Raw genomic sequence first — 16,854 nt, 5'->3', positions numbered from 1 at the left:
CATTCATGATGCCTCAGTGCATGTGTGGTGGGACAGTCAAAAACTGAGTTCTGCCCAAGAAGGGAGGCACACAAGCCAAAACATTTTGCTACCCTCATCCTAATGTTCTAACTTAGGTCCTTGCCACACCACCTGAGACTGGTTTTGCTCCAGTGGTGAGTATACACAAAAACTCTAAATTGTAATGTTTCCAAGTTTTCTGCTCCCCAGAACAGCCTGGTTCCTAACAATAGGAACCCTCTCAAGGTGACTTCTGGTTATAGCAATGAGAATTTGCTATGTATTAACTTTCTCCTCCCAAGCGAGCTAGCAAGTTATGCGACAGACATGCTCAAACCAAACCCCCAAATTTAAAGCTTGCATAAACCATGGATTTCGCCTGCAATTAAGAAGGCTGTAGCTAGTACTGGATCTAAATGCACTTCCACCTATCCTATGCTTGTGATGCTGACTTGCACCGTACTATTCTATTTCCTTTCTAATTCTTCACACTGTTTAGATTTCCCATCACTCCTCTATTGGTCCTTAGACTTTTCCCTCCATTTCTCTCCTTGGTTCTTATCCCTCAGAGTCACACAAAGGGAATTTTTATTCCCCTATGTTCTTTTTTTCTCCCCTGCCCTACTTTTTTTTTTTTTTTTTTTTCTTTTCAGTGCTGGGGAGCTTGGGATAAAACCCAGGACCTCACACATGCTAGGCAAATGCTTTACCATAGTGCTATATCCCTGGCCTTCATATCAAAATTTTACATCTTCCAAATATGAAAAAGTTTTAATAAGAATTTTGTACCTTTGCTTGTCAACACATCAATTCTAAATAGGATAAAATCTGAAATTTGGATTTTTTCCATGTGGCAAAACATATTAAAATTACACATCACTCAAAACAGAAAATACATATTTTAATGTACTGTTACATTCATTTCCATTAGAATATATTTACGGAACTTACATCGATACCATTTTTAATTGGCTATTCTTTCTATTTACATGTAGTTATTTACCTCTCAGAGGTTAGCAATTTAGGAATAATTATTAAAATAATAATTTACTTACATATTGGTTTTCCCCAAGTGCAGAATTAAATATCAGATACTAAATTTATAACCACATTTGTCAACACTTTATATTTTACCTTCTCATACTAACATTAGGAGGAAATCCTTGGTTTTACAATGTAATGTTAGAATGTGCAAGTATTAAAAGTTCATTAGAGTAAAACTGAACCTCAAGTCATTATATGTCATAATAACCAAGGCACATCATTTTACATAGTTTTGTAACTGCAACATTATATACATAAATGTCCTATGTAAGTCTTAACTTGGCTTATGATATCAATTAGCTAAAAAATTATTCATTAGCAAAATAAAGCTTTGAGAAAGTTATCTTATTTAAGTTAAATATATTTTAGTACTGTATGTAAAGTTTTAATATTTGGTAAGGAAAATTTATTCTTATCATCCCTTCTTTTAATTTATTCTACATACATTTTTGGTAATAGCTTCTATTTCCTATTACAGGGAGAATCTTGCCCTGGGTTATACATTACAGTGGGTTATAATTATCTATGTAATTTTTATCAATTAATTAAACTTAACTTTCATGATATCCTTTTATTTATCTATAAAATAAGGGCAATGAAATACATATATTACCCCTAAGATCTCTTCCAGTTCTAAAATATAATAGTAAAGAGCCAAATTATATAAATTTGTACATTTATAAAAATGTACCTCTTAAAATGATTTCAAAATAGCCTTGTAAAATATGAATTTCTATGTTGCAAACTGTCAACCACAATTTACTTTCTTACTCAGTTCTAAAATATACTTACTTTATCATGTTTCCTTAGAATATGTTGAAATAATGTCAAAACCAAGATGTTGTATTTGAGCATTATAAACCTTGTTGGTAATGATTATGTAATTTTTTGGTTAACATAAATACAGCCCTCATTATGAAATGAAATAAAGTCAGTGTTTTTAATTGAATATGTAACTATACCTGGAATTTTTAAAATATCTTACCTTTGAGGACAATTCTTTTTAAATATGTTTAATTTCACTGAAAAAGCAGAGAATCTTGATTAAGAACAACTTTGGGTATAAATAATATATAAACAGGTGTATTTTAACTTTAGGTTTAAGGAAGGGTCCTAGACAATGGTATGTTCTCTTGTTAGCTCTCCTTCCATTAAGTATGTTATCCTAAGATCACCTGTAGAGTTATTTATCAAAAAATTCTTAACACTGGTCAAATTAGACTAGGAGCAACACTATAATAGCACCACTGCTAGAACAAGAGAACCAGAAGGAAAGAATAAGTGGAACTGCAATGAGAAAATGAGGGAAAATCAGATACTGGTAACTTAAAGGACCTTTACAATAATGAAAAGACTGAAAATCAATGCAGGCTCAAAATTCACTAAAATTATTTTGTTTCAGTTTTTAAATAAGGAATTTTAATGAGCAATCTAATGCTTATAAGAGGCACTATAATTCAGGCTTACTCACATTTCTATATAACATAATTTTTCTTATTAGAAATACGGTTTTGTGAGAAAAAAATTGTGAAGCAAACTACCCAAAAATTCAAAGGTTGACCCAAATGTAACACAATCCTGAGGCAATGCTGTAATTTATAAAAATATGATTTCTGTGGTTAACTATGGAAAGAACACTTTGAAATATTTTGAAAGCCCAATATGGCATTTCATGTTATTATATTCTAAAAAGCATTGAGTATTTCTGATCTCACATAAGGAGTAAGTGGCATTAGAAATTAAATAACACTCAAACAAAGACTATTTCTTTGATTTAGAGATTGGGATTCATTCCAATCCAGTGTTTGATTAGTTGATGTGCAATAGCTCGGCTTGGTGGCACAAAGAATGCCTGTTGCTTCCCTTTGGTCAGAACATCCACAACCTAAAATAAAGCACAATAAAATGCATTAGGATTTCAACATTGTAGCAGTTAAATACTATTTCCATGTTTATATAATGCAACCAAAATGTGATAAGTTTTATAGTGACAAAAATAGTAGAATGTGACACCTATTCTCAACATGCAAAATTTAGTATGCATGTTGAGAATAGATGTCACATTCTACTATATTAAAATTTAGTATAGCATTTTTAATTGCTTCACTGAATAGTTTTTCAATTTATAATGTTCCAGAAAGGCACAGTTCCTTATGAAAATGAAGTTATGAAAAAACAACTTGTGCTTCATACTTAATTTCAAAATAAAGTTAACCTTTGGGACTGTTTCCCTTCCCTTTTCTAAAGTTTCAAAACAATAAGCCATTCTCTACCTTTTGGGGTTAAGTATAAAATAAAATTAATTTTATGTGGACAAAGTTAGAAAGCATTTCAGGTCTACTATTGCAGAATGCCCATTTGCTTGTTTGCTTCTTTTTTTTAAAATATTTTTTTAGTTGTTGATACACCTTTATTTTATTTATTTATTTTTATGTGGTGTTGAGAATTGAACCTAATTGCCTTATACATGCCAAGCAAGTGTACTACTGCTGAGCCACAACCCAGTCCTCCATTTGTTTCTTATACAAATGCTTTGTTATATGCAAAATACAGAAAAGTAACATCTTTCATTATAGTATTTAGAGATGTTTTAAAAAGATTTTGGAAGTGTATATTTGTTATATACAGTTATATCCTTTTTGTCCTTCAGTATATTTCAAAATAAATAGTTTTCAAAAGCTTTAAGCATTTTTACTGATATTTTTTGAGACCTACTTATTTTATGCTATGAACTAAAATATAAAATATCTGAGAATATATTCTTGTTTCTTATCTCTGAGCTAATGTTTATGTACATTAAGTCCAGTGAAAGGTGTTATCATTAATTAGAAGGAATCATATCTGAAATTTGAAATAACATGGAATCATCATTACTAGAAAAATCACACAGAGTAAGTTAAAATAGGATACATTAGTGAAAACATACACTTCCTATATGCAATTATCAATTAGATTGTAATCCATGCATAACAAGAAAGTGTGGATTCATTCAGCTTGTTGAAAATATGCTTCTCTGCTGCATGCCCAACCAATAATGTCAGGGAACAATCAATAGGAGGAGGAAATTAAATTGAACTTTACCTGTTCTCTAGTGAACCAGCGAGCATCCTCTATTTCATTCTTGTCAACTTTAATTTCTGTAGACACTGCCACAGCTAAACAACCAATCATTAAGGAAGACGGCATTGGCCATGGTTGACAAGAGACATACTGAACATGGCCAACTTTGACTCCACTTTCCTCTTCTACTTCTCTCCGAACAGCATCTTCTATTGTCTCCCCTAATCAAATGGAGCAAAAGAAAAGTTGCTGATGAACATGCTCTGGACATTTTGTGCTCCAAATAGTGGAAACATCTGAAATGCACTTTGAGGAAAAACCCAATTGAAAGATTGCTAATACTAGACTGGAAGTGCAAAATTAAAAAAAAAAAAAACAAAACTCCATTATTTTTAAAAGTATACGCCCACGTATACACTATCAAACTGTCAACAAAAACTTTACATTTGTTGTCAGTTACATTTTACAAATAATAATTATAAAGTCTAAACCTATACATCACCTACTGTTAGCTAAGCATTATGGAAACATATTATCTCATTTATAGATTATCACCAAATAGTTCCAAATTATCTTTTATGACTTTTACAAATAGTTCTTTCTTTATTAAAATCTTAAAACTTTAAAAAAGTTGCCAACCAATTACTGCAGAGACTTTTTTCATCTCATTATACAAAAGATAAAATTCAATATTTTGTTGACTTGGCTATCATAAAATAAAATGATGCCTATAAATGTCCTTTATATTTCTGGAATTTATTGAAATTGAGAAGTATAACAGAAAAAAATGCTTTTATTTATTTATTTAAAATTTATCTGTAAGTTTAGAAGTTTTTTGTTACATATAGTAGTATTTAGCTTTCTATTTCAATACATTAATAAATCTACACAAAAATTACAAACATATTTATCAAAAGAAAATACAGTTTTGGAGTAATACAAGATATCTGTAATATCATAATCATCAGAATTTAACACATAATACATATTTAAAGACTACTAAAATCAATAAAGAAAAAGGATAAGCAACCAAAAAATAGGCTATAAAAATCTAAAATGAAAAAAATGGATGTATATGCATATTTGAAAAAAAATGCTGCATTAGCAGAGAAAAAGAAATGCAAACAATGGCATACTATTTCATACCCTTGAATATGAAAATCCTAACTTGGTGAAGATGTGGAATAATGGAACATTTCATCTGCTAATGGTGGGAGTATAAATTGGCAGCAACCCTTGGAGAGTAATTTGACAAAGTCTAGAAAAGGTTAAGATGCTCATGTATAGCTAGCAATTCTGCTCCAAGTATATATTCTATGTAACTCTTACAAGTATGCATTAGAAGCATAAAAAAATTCATTGTAGTCTTGTTCATAATAGTAAGAACCTTGAAATTCACAGAAGAAAGGATGAGTAAATGGTAGCATATTCATATGAATATATTTATAGAATGCTACCCAGCAGTTAAAAATTGACCTAATACTAGTGGAAGCACAGTGATTAGGAGCAAAGACTCAGAAGTCAAACTGCTTTGGTTTTCCTATCACTTACTAGTGATCTGCCTTATTGCTCTCATCTATAAAATTGCTAGAATAGTACCTACTTTATAAAGATCATATGATTTAATAAACATAAAACCTCCAGAACAGAGTCTGGTATTACACACTATTATAGTTTGATTTACCATTATTCTTTAGCAGTGTAGATTAATATCAAAAGTTGTGAATAGACATTGATTAATTAATTTATTAACTTAGTTCCAAAAATCCTTACTGAGCTCCTAGGATATGTGAAGCATCTGCCTTAATGGTCTGAGATATAGAAAAGAATAAAATAAAGTTCCTATTCTTATGGAATTGACATTTTAGTAAGAGCAGAAAATAAATAAGTAAATATACACATATATTAGGTAATGTAATGCGCTGTAGGGAAAAATCAAGCAGGATGTTATGGGATTATGAATGTAGGGTATGGGGCCCCATTAATACATTAGGGGCAATCACGTAGGGCTTCTCCGCAAAGGGGACAGTTAAGTATAGTACCGAAGGGAGGTGTAAACCATCTAGATAACTTGGCCAAGATCTATATAAAATAGAAAATACTGCATTTTTAATAAACAAAATTATAATATTAGCAAAAATATGAAATTTATTTCATTTAAATTATATCATTAAAATATGATTAAAATATTTTAAAATATACCAGTTTTATAACATGATAATTTATTAGAGATTATATCTCAAATGCCATCTAAAATTTTATTTGGAAATTTAAAATTAAATGAAATTATAAAAATTATTCAGAAGAGGCTTACCAGGTTCAATAAATCCAGCAAGACAAGTAAACATGCCTGGGGGAAATCTTTTCTGCCTGCCTAAAAGACATTTGGTCCCATCTGGATGAATAACTTGCATGATTACTACTGGATCTGTTAAAAAAAATAAAAAAATATCAGATACACGAAGGACAGGAAAAAATAATTTAGATTCATTGTGTAAAGTTACTGTTTGGCAGGATAACCTATCTCTTGTAGAAACAAGACTCATCATAATTATAAGACTGTTTTTTTCTGCTTTGACGTGGCTGATCAGAGTTTCTTAGAGAAATTTTATAGAATACTGTCAGTATGCTAAAGAAAGATCATTTTTGTCCTCTTTCTCCCAATCTTAGTAACATTTATTTTTACTTAGGGTAGTCTAGGAATATTATTATTATTATCATATATTTTGTAGTTGTAGTTGGACATTTATTTACTTATTTTTATGCGGTGCTGAGGAACCCAGTGCCTTGCACATGCTAGACAAGCACTCTACTGCTGAGCCACAACCCCAGCCCCAGGAATATTATTTTTTAATGAGAAAGAGTAGGTAATACATGGATGGGCATGGGGAAAAATTCAAATCTTACAAATTAATACAGTAAATTTCCCTCTACTTTGCATCCTAATCCTTTACAAATGTTTTTGAAAGCTAATGTGGCTGTATGATTAAGTTTAAATTATTTTTTTAAAAGTAAATAATAGTTCCTCTCTCTAGAAGTCATTGATCTTTACTAGATGATGACTGAGAACAAGGAATTAAATTTAAAGACTCTTGAGCAACAAGAACAGATGTCACTAAGCCATGCGTTTTACTCCCTGGAGACTTCCTCAAGTGTTGCTGAGTCTATCTATTTTTCTAGGTTTTCTTTTTTGGGGGGCTGACCAGAGATTAAATTTGGGGGTACTTGGCCACTGAGCCACATCTTCAGCCTTATTTTGTACTTTATTTAGAGACAGGGTCTCAGTCAATTGCTTAGTGCCTGAGGTTGCTAAGGATGGCTTTGAACTGGCAATCCTCCTATCTCAGCCTCTTTAGCTGCTGGGATTACAGGCATACACCACTGTGCCTGGCACTATCTACTCGGTTCTCACGGTTTTAAAGGACTAGGTTACCAGATTTCCAAACCTACAGACACAAAACAGTAATTAGAGGGAAAGAAGGTACAATGGACACTAGAATGAGATGCTAACTCCTGGCTGTACTGCTTTGGTAAGGCCTCAAACAGGCACTGAGGTTTTTTTTTTTCTCTCTCCATAAAGGAGTCAGACTGGCTGACTTTTGAAATCATGAATTTCACATCAAATTCAAAATAATTAACAAAATTAAATGATTAATTATGTATCATGTCTTAATACTGAAAATTATGAAAGTGCTTAACCATTGAACCACATCCCTGGCCCTTTTTATATTTTTATGTAGGGACAGGGTCTTGTTGCTCAGGGCCTCATTAAATTGCTGAGGCTGGCTCTGAACTTGCAATTCTCCTGTCTCAGCCTCCTGAGCCACTGGGACTACAAGTGCGTGCTGAAGCGCCTGGCTAATATTTATATCCTTAATGGTTAAATCAAGCATATTTTAATAAACAGGTAAATCTTTTAGCACCTCAAAGAACTTGTTTTTCCAGAATGCCTAATTATCCATGACTCCAGGTGGTTGAAATTTCACTATAAAACAAAAGGCTTACCAACTCTTGGATATGATGTATTATGAACGCCTTGAAGACTAGGACAGTCTTCTTTTAAACATACTCTCTTGTAGCCACCTTCTTCAATTTTAGTTGCACTTCCACAAGTTGGGCAGAACTTGTATCGACTGTGCCAGGCAAGGACAGACCTTGCTTGAGCTACAACCCCTTTCAAAAAGAAGCACCAAAAAAATGTAATCAATAAAAAATTGTAAACACACACACATAAACACACAAACATTAATATATAGGTACAGTTTGTTTTTCCACATTATTTTATATGTATTATAGTTGAACATGATGGTGGGATTTGTTGTTACATATCTGTATATGCACACAATATAACAATATATTTATTTGGCCAATATTATTCTAGGTATAATGTTTTAAGCTATAATAAGCATATTTTTCTGAATATCCATGTGATATTCAGAGACAGTTTTAGTATTTTTTATTATGCTAGTATTTTTTCTGTTAATAGTTGTTTAGTATTTGTTTTTATGTTAGTACGTTTGTTGTTAATAGTTTTTGTTTCTATGATGTATATTTTCTTTTGAAGTAAAAGATTTAACTTTCCAGATAATAAAAGAAAATTGCATTTTAACTTTCAACAACAGCAACAAAACTACAAAGAAAGTTCCTAATGTCAGCTTGAATCATAAAGGAGATATTCGTAGAAACTTATCTCTACTCTCCTTCTCGGTGACTAAGTTAATGCTGGTCCATGACATGGTGAAACACATCCTATTTTCAACTGGAGACTCCTTATAGTATAAAACACATTATATTCACAACATTTGTGGTTAATGTGGTTTATAGTATGTACATTTTGGCTATAACCTTTACACTGGCACATCAAAAAGAATTAACATGGCCTGACTCAAACTATTACAATTGAGGCAATAAAACTAGAAACTACATTTCAAATGATTGATGAATTTCCTTTTTAAATTACCCTTAGTTTTTGGAAAAGGGAACACAAAGAAGTAACTGTGTTATACAGCAAGTTAGTAAGGTCCTGAGTTTCCTTACTTGTAAAATAATTAAAAAAAAAAAAAAAGCACTTAGGTCATTTATAATTTTGAACTTAAAATTATACATATAGAAAAAAATTATACATATAGCTTCAAATAAGAGGTTTTTTCCCCTCTTTTTTTTTAAAGTCAACCTTTTCTTCAGTTTTAGATAAAGAATAAAACATACCACACCAGCCTTTAAGGAAGTATCCAAGCAGTCTCTAGAAGGTCTACCATATCATGTAAGGGAAGGTGAATATTAATAATTGATCCCTTTCTAACCTTTTATTAAATCTTTAGTATATCATAATTTGATTTCTGTTCCTTCCACCTAACTAATATTCCTCTGGTCAAATTCAACAATAGCTTCATAATATCAAAATCAAAGACATTTTAAAACAAATTGTCTTCATTTTACTCAAATTCTCATCAGGATTCAACATATTTGAGCTCACCCTTCCAGAAATATTCTTTCTTGGTTTCTAGGAGCATATTCTCTTGGTTTCTTCCTACCTTATAGCCACACTGGCTCTATCTCCTTTGATGACTCTTCTGCTTAAACCTGACCTCTAAATTTAGGGGGATTTAGGTATAATTCTGAAGCTTTTTGTCTTCCTTGATCTCAATCAGTAATATCAGTAATTTCTGGACTTAAATATCATCTCTGTGTTGACAACTATCAAATACGCCTCTCCATTACAGCCCTCTCTTCTGAGTTTCAGATTCTAATATCCTTCTCTAAAATTTAACATACACAAAAGTACACTCTTGATTTATTTCCTCCAAGTCTATCCTACCTTCCTTGCTCTACCTATCACCCATTATTATTAATCCATTTTGCTGTTGTGTATAACTAATTAGAATTGAAAAAAAGGAAAAAAAAAAGCAGTGGCATTATTATATATCAAATACTCCAGTCTCCTAGTAGTCATTCATGTTCTTTTTCTTATTATATACTCCATACTCAATCCATCAGCAAGTAGTACTGATCTTATTTCCAAAATATGTATCTTAAATGTACCTTCTTTTCTACACCTCTACTGTTAGCTCTTCTTTCCTTGGTTCCTTGCTCTTCCTTTCTTTTTTCAGTACTGAGGATTGAACCCAGGGGTACTGTATTACTGAACTATTTATCCGCAATCCTTTTAATTTTTTTGAGATAGGGTCTATTTTGAGTTGTGCAGAATTGTCTTCAAACTGCGATCTTCCGGTCTCAGCCTCCCAAGCCACTACTATTAGCACTTTAATTTGTGCCTGAGTCAAGGGCACTTATAATAGTCTCAATCTACAGATAAAGCTATCAGTCCTACCTTCAGAATATCTCAAACACTCCCTTTCTCTCCATCTCTACTGCCACCATCTAATCTAAGCTATTGGTCAGATGTGTTTGTTATATTGCAAGCGATCTGTTATCTGGGCAATACTTAAAACAGGACTCCTAACTTCCACAGTTTAGCTATATATCTACAATTCATGCTCTACAAACAAACTAGTATGAGGTTTTTCTTTAAAAAAAATAAAACACACAAAATGTCAGGTTACAACATTTAAATGGCAATTAGAATAAAATACTACTTCTTATCATGTCATAAAAAATCCCCAGCGACAGAAAATACAAAAGAAAAACAGTTGAGAACTCTGCCATCATGTTCAGTGTATAGCAGGGGCTGAAGTATTAAACACTGAAGAATGAGAAGCAACCATCAGGCATTAAGGTTAATTCTGAGGAAATATAACCAAGTGGTCTAGAGGGAAAACTTTGGAAGTTTCTAATGAAAATAGCTTAGTTTCACACTTACTAGAAAAAATGTGCCTCCTGGAAATTGCAGATACAATTTAACTCCATCTGGTAATAACCTGTTTTTTCTAAAAACCAGATTATTACCAATGCAAACAAGCAGTATTCATTTCTTACCAGCTTCTTTTTCTTTCAACTGTAGGAGAGCTGGCATTGGAGGATGAAGAAAATAACAATTTTCATGTCTTTGCTTAAACTCTTCAGCAGCAATAGGGTCTATACCTAGTGCAAACCAGGCAATCAATCCATCTTCCTCTTCTTTTGGGACTTCTCCATCATAATTGCGTAGCTTTTTTTTCATTTCAAGTTCTACTCCAAGGAAAATCAAGGTGATCTTCTCAGGCTGAGTCAAGTAATCCTTTATATCTGTATGGTTCAGCTGACAAAGTCTTACTTCTGGCTGTTGAAAACTTTCTTTATTGCCACCTAAAGTAACCAAGGGACTTAAATCTGAGAAAAGGATATAAACTGTGGCAGGATGGCTTTCTTTAGCTAGCAGCCAGTCAGAATTATTTCTTTTTTCACTTTTCCGGTCCAGTAGTGTTCTGCTAAAATAATTTTCACATTCTTCTGCTTCATTGGTTAGAAACCAAGGCTTTTTCCCACCTTTAGCATTAGCTAATAAGTTGGCTATATGTTTATAACCCCAAAATATAGCAATATCTAGTGCAGTTTGTCTTGATTTATTGACAGTTGATCTGTCACACCTACAGATGAAAAAAACATTGGAGAGGAAAAATAAAAATAGAAAGTAAACATTTTTCTTGTAATTATTTCAATAAAATATTTCCAAATACACATTATAGCCTCTCTTTAATGATTTTATAGATTATTTCTTTCTTTTGGTATGCAGTTTTTTATTAGTAATGTTAAAAGAATCACTTAATAATTATAAGTAGTGAAGATAGTGGACATTTACAATTTCTGGATAATTACTTATAAAAAAGCATTAGTTTTATGTTCAATAAGGATACCAATATTCTAAAGTCACTGGTAGTCATAATGAGATTTGCATTTTTATTTGTGAGAAAAAGATTATGCATAAATTTGCTTTACTATTAAGAAGGAAGGAATTTTATTTCAATAATAAAAGTTATAGCTGGGGATGTTTTCTCAGAGGACGAAGGCTTGCTTGGCACATAAGAAGTGTAGTTTAATTCCCAGAACCAGGAAAAAAAAGAGGTTAAAAGTTTTTAGTTAGAAATTATGCTCTATTCTTGAATAACAAACTGGTCAATGCATTATTTACTAGACCAGTAACATAAGTTCAGTTACAAGAAAAGGAAATAGGTAACATAGAAATTTTAAATCACAAGTCCTTTCAGGTGGTAGAACCTAAAAATGTTTACCCTTTCTCAAGCAGAAATTGAACAACATCTGGGTGACCATTCCTTGCAGCATACATTAAAGCAGTCCAGCCATTTTCAGAAGTTTCATTGAGTAGAGATGGAGAATGACTGAGTATTCCTGTTAGCTTGGCAATATCTCCTTCAGCAGCTGAACTGAGAAATTCGGAAATTATTTCCTGTTTTGGACTTCTTTTTATAGAAGACATTTCTTCCTTAAAAATAAGGAAAATAGGGGAAAATATCATTTGCAATTGGTTTTTGTAGTGATGTAGGAACATTATCTGAGTGCTAATGTTAGAATAATGTAATAGTTTTCAAAGCAATATATTCTTCAAAAGGTAATCAGTAGTCAACTGTCCTTACAGTACACAATTCAAAATTGTTATCAGTGAGAACTGTAATTCAATCCATATGTCCACAGGAAGGTATATAAAATAATGTACGAAGAGTTTTAGTAATACAAGAGACTTGGGAGAGGGGGCCAGTAACCTCACAAACAAGAGAAGGTATCTGAGGCAGATCAGAGATTTCATTACAGTGAAGGGACAAGAAAGACAGAATAAAAGCAGACAAAAATAAAAAGAGGTTTTTAGCAGATGACAAATAGTAGTGTCTGATTCTATGGTATCAGATATAGGTCTTTGCCCTCAAAGAAATTATGATCCTATAATTGTTCAAAAGCTTTCTACATTTCACATATAAGCAATTTACTGCTTTACCTTACATGATTAATTTTGCAATCCATTTGAAAATGACTTTGTTCATGCTATGATGTAGGCTAGATTAAGGTATTTTGTATTTGAATAGATAATTTATATAAATCATTACATTATTTTGTTGTTAATTTTTCCCAATATTAAGGGCTAAACCCAGGGGCACTTTACCACTAGGCTACATCTGCTGCCTTTTTTATTTTTTGAGATAGGGTCTAAATTGCTGAGGCTGGCCTTGAACTTCTGATCACCTTTTCTCAGCCTCCCAAGTAGCTAAGACTACAGGAGTGCACCAATGTGCTTAGCATCTTATAGCTATTCTTGAAATTACCATCTATGTCTAATTGTACTGCAGTATTATCTTCGTCACAAATTAGATGACCACAAATTTTTGAATCTATTATTGGACACAAGTTCTGTTAGTCACTCTGGTATTCCTGAATCCCTGAATCTTTTCAAATCATCAACTTTGCTTTTTCTTACTGATGTTTCAATGGAGGGCAAAAAAAAAAAAAAAAAAAAAAAAAAAAAGAGGATTTGCCCCATACTTCTTAATAAATGCTATCTAATCATGAATTACATGTGGTGGGACACATACCAAGATATTTTGTTCATGTTTCAATTGTCTATCAAATTCTCAAAGCATTTTTTAAGACATTTTTTTTTCTATGAAATGCTATTAAAAGATTTGGAACTATCTGAAGCAATCAGGCACTTAGGAAAAAAAGAATAAAAGGTTATATATAACACATAACTTTTGAAAGCTGTTGTCTCTTAGATTCTCAGACATCAGTCTAGCTGATCAATTCTGTAGTGCAGTATGAAAAAGTTTAGGAAAAAATGAGCTAAAGGTGAACTTTCTTATTTTGTAACTGTATAAATCAGTTAAAACTGCTCACAGGAATGGAAACAAACTATTTTAAGTTTATTTACAAATTAATAAGATATCAGAAAGCAACTTTTTTATTTCTTTTGTTTTACCCTAGATTTACCCTCCAATACTGATACTTTCAATTGAAGTTTCCAAATGTGTTTAAAAGTATTATGAATAACAAAAGCTATAACTTTTCAACATTTTATTTTTGAGCACTGCTGAACAGACTCCTGTGTGGTCTCTATTCCAAATTGCCTTAAATTTATTTCCATATATATATATTTTTTTCAGTTTCTTCAGTGAGGATTGGTTTTATTTCACTGACCCCTGTTCTAAGGTCATGGTCATTCCCTCATCCTCCTCACAGGCCACGAAGGGATTGCAAAATTGACCTCCAAAAATATAGTGTCATTCACTATCACTAATGCAATGCTTATGCATACAGTATTCTCTGGAAAGAGAAAGTGAAAAAAATATACCCTGCTCCCCTTAGCTTTCTCAACAGAAAAGTCATCTCGAAATAGTACCATTTCTCATTCCGGAGAAGCACAGAAAATCTGACATCCAGCTCTACTGCTTGATTTACCTTTTCATTTCTTATTGACACGTCCTGTAGAAGGTAAGGATTTAAAGGCAGGATAAAGTGCTGCCCTTGCATTCCAAGAAGAGCATGAACTATTCTGGGAGGTCATTTAAAAGAATCTTAGATTTAAATGGACTTAGATTTTAATGAAACAAACATCCACGTTTACTAATGTGTAACCCGGGTCCCAAGGTCATATGGCTCCAGTGGGACAGAGCAAGACCTCATAGATGGCTCAATTACTGAAGTCCCCAACCATTATTTAACGAATTCCATTCCCTGGGCACTCAAGACAGTCAATTAACCAATTAGGCAAAACCCCAGCACGGCCTCTCCAAACGGAGATGGTTTATTTTCTTGCCACTACTGTGAGATTCCGTCTTAAATGTGAAATCACATCCAAAGTAGCGTTATTTTTACCCCATCTCAAAACTTGGGCTGGAAGCTCCACCAGCCACTGGGCCGTCTGCACCCCCCGCCTGGTTCCGGGCCCCGCAGCAGCCCGGGCCGGGGCTCTCGCGCAGGCGCCCGCCAACCCAGCGCAAGGTGCGCCACACGACCGAGCTGGGGACCCGGGGAACTGGTCACCGCCTCCAGAGGGGATCCTGGGGTCGACTAACTCGCCGCTGCTGCTACTAACCCACGGGTGACCTGAGTAGTGGCAATCAGGATACAGTAGAAGGACTAGGAAAATCCAGCTCTCACTTTCCCCAGCGCCGGAGGCAACCTTCCCGACTTCCGGCGGAGGTCCGGTGTGCTCGCGCGGCTTGGCGGGAGTTGTAGTTTAAAGGTCACTGCCGTGAGCTCCGCATCGGGGGCGGGGCTCGGGATTGGAGGCGTGAGCGAACCCGGCTGAAGACTCCGCAGGTTGTCGGTCCTCTCTTACCGAGGTGTGGAGCGCCCAGAACGGGCTACCTGAGGACTGTAGGTCTGTAGAAACGGTTTTGTTTTCCAATATTTCCCAACCAGCCCCCCAACATTCCCTCAGCCAGTACAGATCAATGCATTTGAGTTTTCAAAGCATTCTGCGTGTTATCTAAACCTGGAATATTGGCCGAACCAAGTTACTTAGGTCTTGGCTGCTGTAAAATCTCAGTTCACCTCTCGTGGAAAATGGTACGGTGTTCTAATGTCTACCGCATTCAGTAGCCCTCTAAAACGTATGTATCAAACTCCCACAGTACCTACCTCCTTGGCTTGTAAGGTTTAACTAGAATATTGCATGTAAAGCTTTTCGGAAAGTAACAAGTATAGAACCGGCACCCACATTACAATTATTGTTGCTGTTATTTATGTATTTCATTTTCTGTGCTTTCATTGCTGCCGAACTACAAAATTTTTGTTAGTTTGAGATTACAAGCTAGGTACTCCCAAACCAGTGGTTGTTCTTTGGCAATCAGCCACAGCCATATGCGTCTTTTAAGATCGTCATTGCTTCCTATCCGGATTTTACTCTGTGGAAGCTCCTTCCCAGAGGAAAGCCGCATATACCCACTGATAGGTTGTTTTCCTAACTGTTCTGTCCTTTCTCTGAGTGGTAATCTTTAATGATTTCAGTGATCAGATAGGAGATCAGAAATACTACTTAGTTATTTCACTGGAATACCCAATTTTGTATTCAATGTATTAGATAAATTACATAATGAACCCTCATGAATTAATAATCTAGCATCAACAATTATTAATATACAGTTCTTGCAGCCCTTTGGATTCTTTTGAAACAAATTCCAGACACTTTATTATTTCATTGATAAATACTTAAGGATAAACTTCTTGGGATTATTAATATGATCTAAAGAATAAACACTTTAGAATATAATTATAGTATCATAAGTATAACTTAAATTTTTAACAACAATTCTGTCATATGAACGATATTCAATATAACATTTACAATTATGTCATAAATTTTGTTTCCTGTTGTTTTATTCAAATCAGGGCCTAAAGTAGGTCTCCACATTAAATGTTATGTTTTTAAGATGTAGAATCCTTTCATTCCCATCCCCCAGCTTATTTGTTGAATTAACAATGAATTATAGTATTTTCCATTTTCTGAATTTTTTAGGTTGTATTCCTATAGTGTACTTTCTCCCTGTATTTCTTATAAGCCAGTAGTTAAATTTACAGAATTCTTTAGATTTTGTCTTATTTCTTATAGCCTTACATTAATAGGTGTGCAATGTATGGTTGTGATTTTTTTTTGTGTTCTGCTGTAATTTATCATTGGTTTCATATGTTGTCAGCCTGATAAAGTTTATGATAAACATCCAAAATTTTCTATCAGTTTTTGAGCCAATGGTTTTAATAGCCATTGATGACCATTTCAATAGGTGTTGCAAAATGGTGATGTTCTAACTAATTTGATCATTCACTCTACACTTAGGAAACAAAAATAATTTATAATAAACAACT

At 33.3% G+C, this 16,854-nt stretch overlaps 1 protein-coding gene across 6 annotated transcripts; it reads right to left on the bottom strand.

Annotated features, from left to right (window-relative positions):
- Nucleotides 1-880: 880 nt before the first annotated feature.
- On the bottom strand, nucleotides 881-15,209 carry Nudt12 (nudix hydrolase 12). 6 transcript variants are annotated; one of them, XM_076856948.2, is made up of 8 exons: nucleotides 15,083-15,188; nucleotides 14,446-14,539; nucleotides 12,273-12,484; nucleotides 11,041-11,630; nucleotides 8,110-8,277; nucleotides 6,419-6,532; nucleotides 4,126-4,325; nucleotides 881-2,929 (listed from the first exon to the last, which is right to left on the bottom strand). In XM_076856948.2, the coding sequence occupies exons 2-8, from the start codon at nucleotides 14,515-14,517 to the stop codon at nucleotides 2,819-2,821; spliced, it is 1,467 nt and encodes a 488-aa protein (XP_076713063.1). In that variant the 5' UTR covers nucleotides 14,518-14,539; nucleotides 15,083-15,188; the 3' UTR covers nucleotides 881-2,818. The 6 variants fall into 6 exon arrangements, with proteins under 6 accessions (XP_076713063.1, XP_076713066.1, XP_076713064.1 ...); XM_076856951.2 differs by lacking the exon at nucleotides 14,446-14,539 and having other exon boundaries at nucleotides 15,148-15,209; XM_076856949.2 differs by lacking the exon at nucleotides 14,446-14,539.
- Between the last annotated feature and the right edge of the window lie 1,645 nt (nucleotides 15,210-16,854).

The sequence above is a fragment of the Callospermophilus lateralis genome, chromosome 5 (assembly GCF_048772815.1).
Source record: "Callospermophilus lateralis isolate mCalLat2 chromosome 5, mCalLat2.hap1, whole genome shotgun sequence".
Classification (NCBI taxonomy): Eukaryota; Metazoa; Chordata; class Mammalia; order Rodentia; family Sciuridae; genus Callospermophilus; species Callospermophilus lateralis.
The sequence above is the reverse complement of the archived record's forward strand: the minus strand, read 5'-3'. Positions and strand labels throughout refer to the sequence as shown.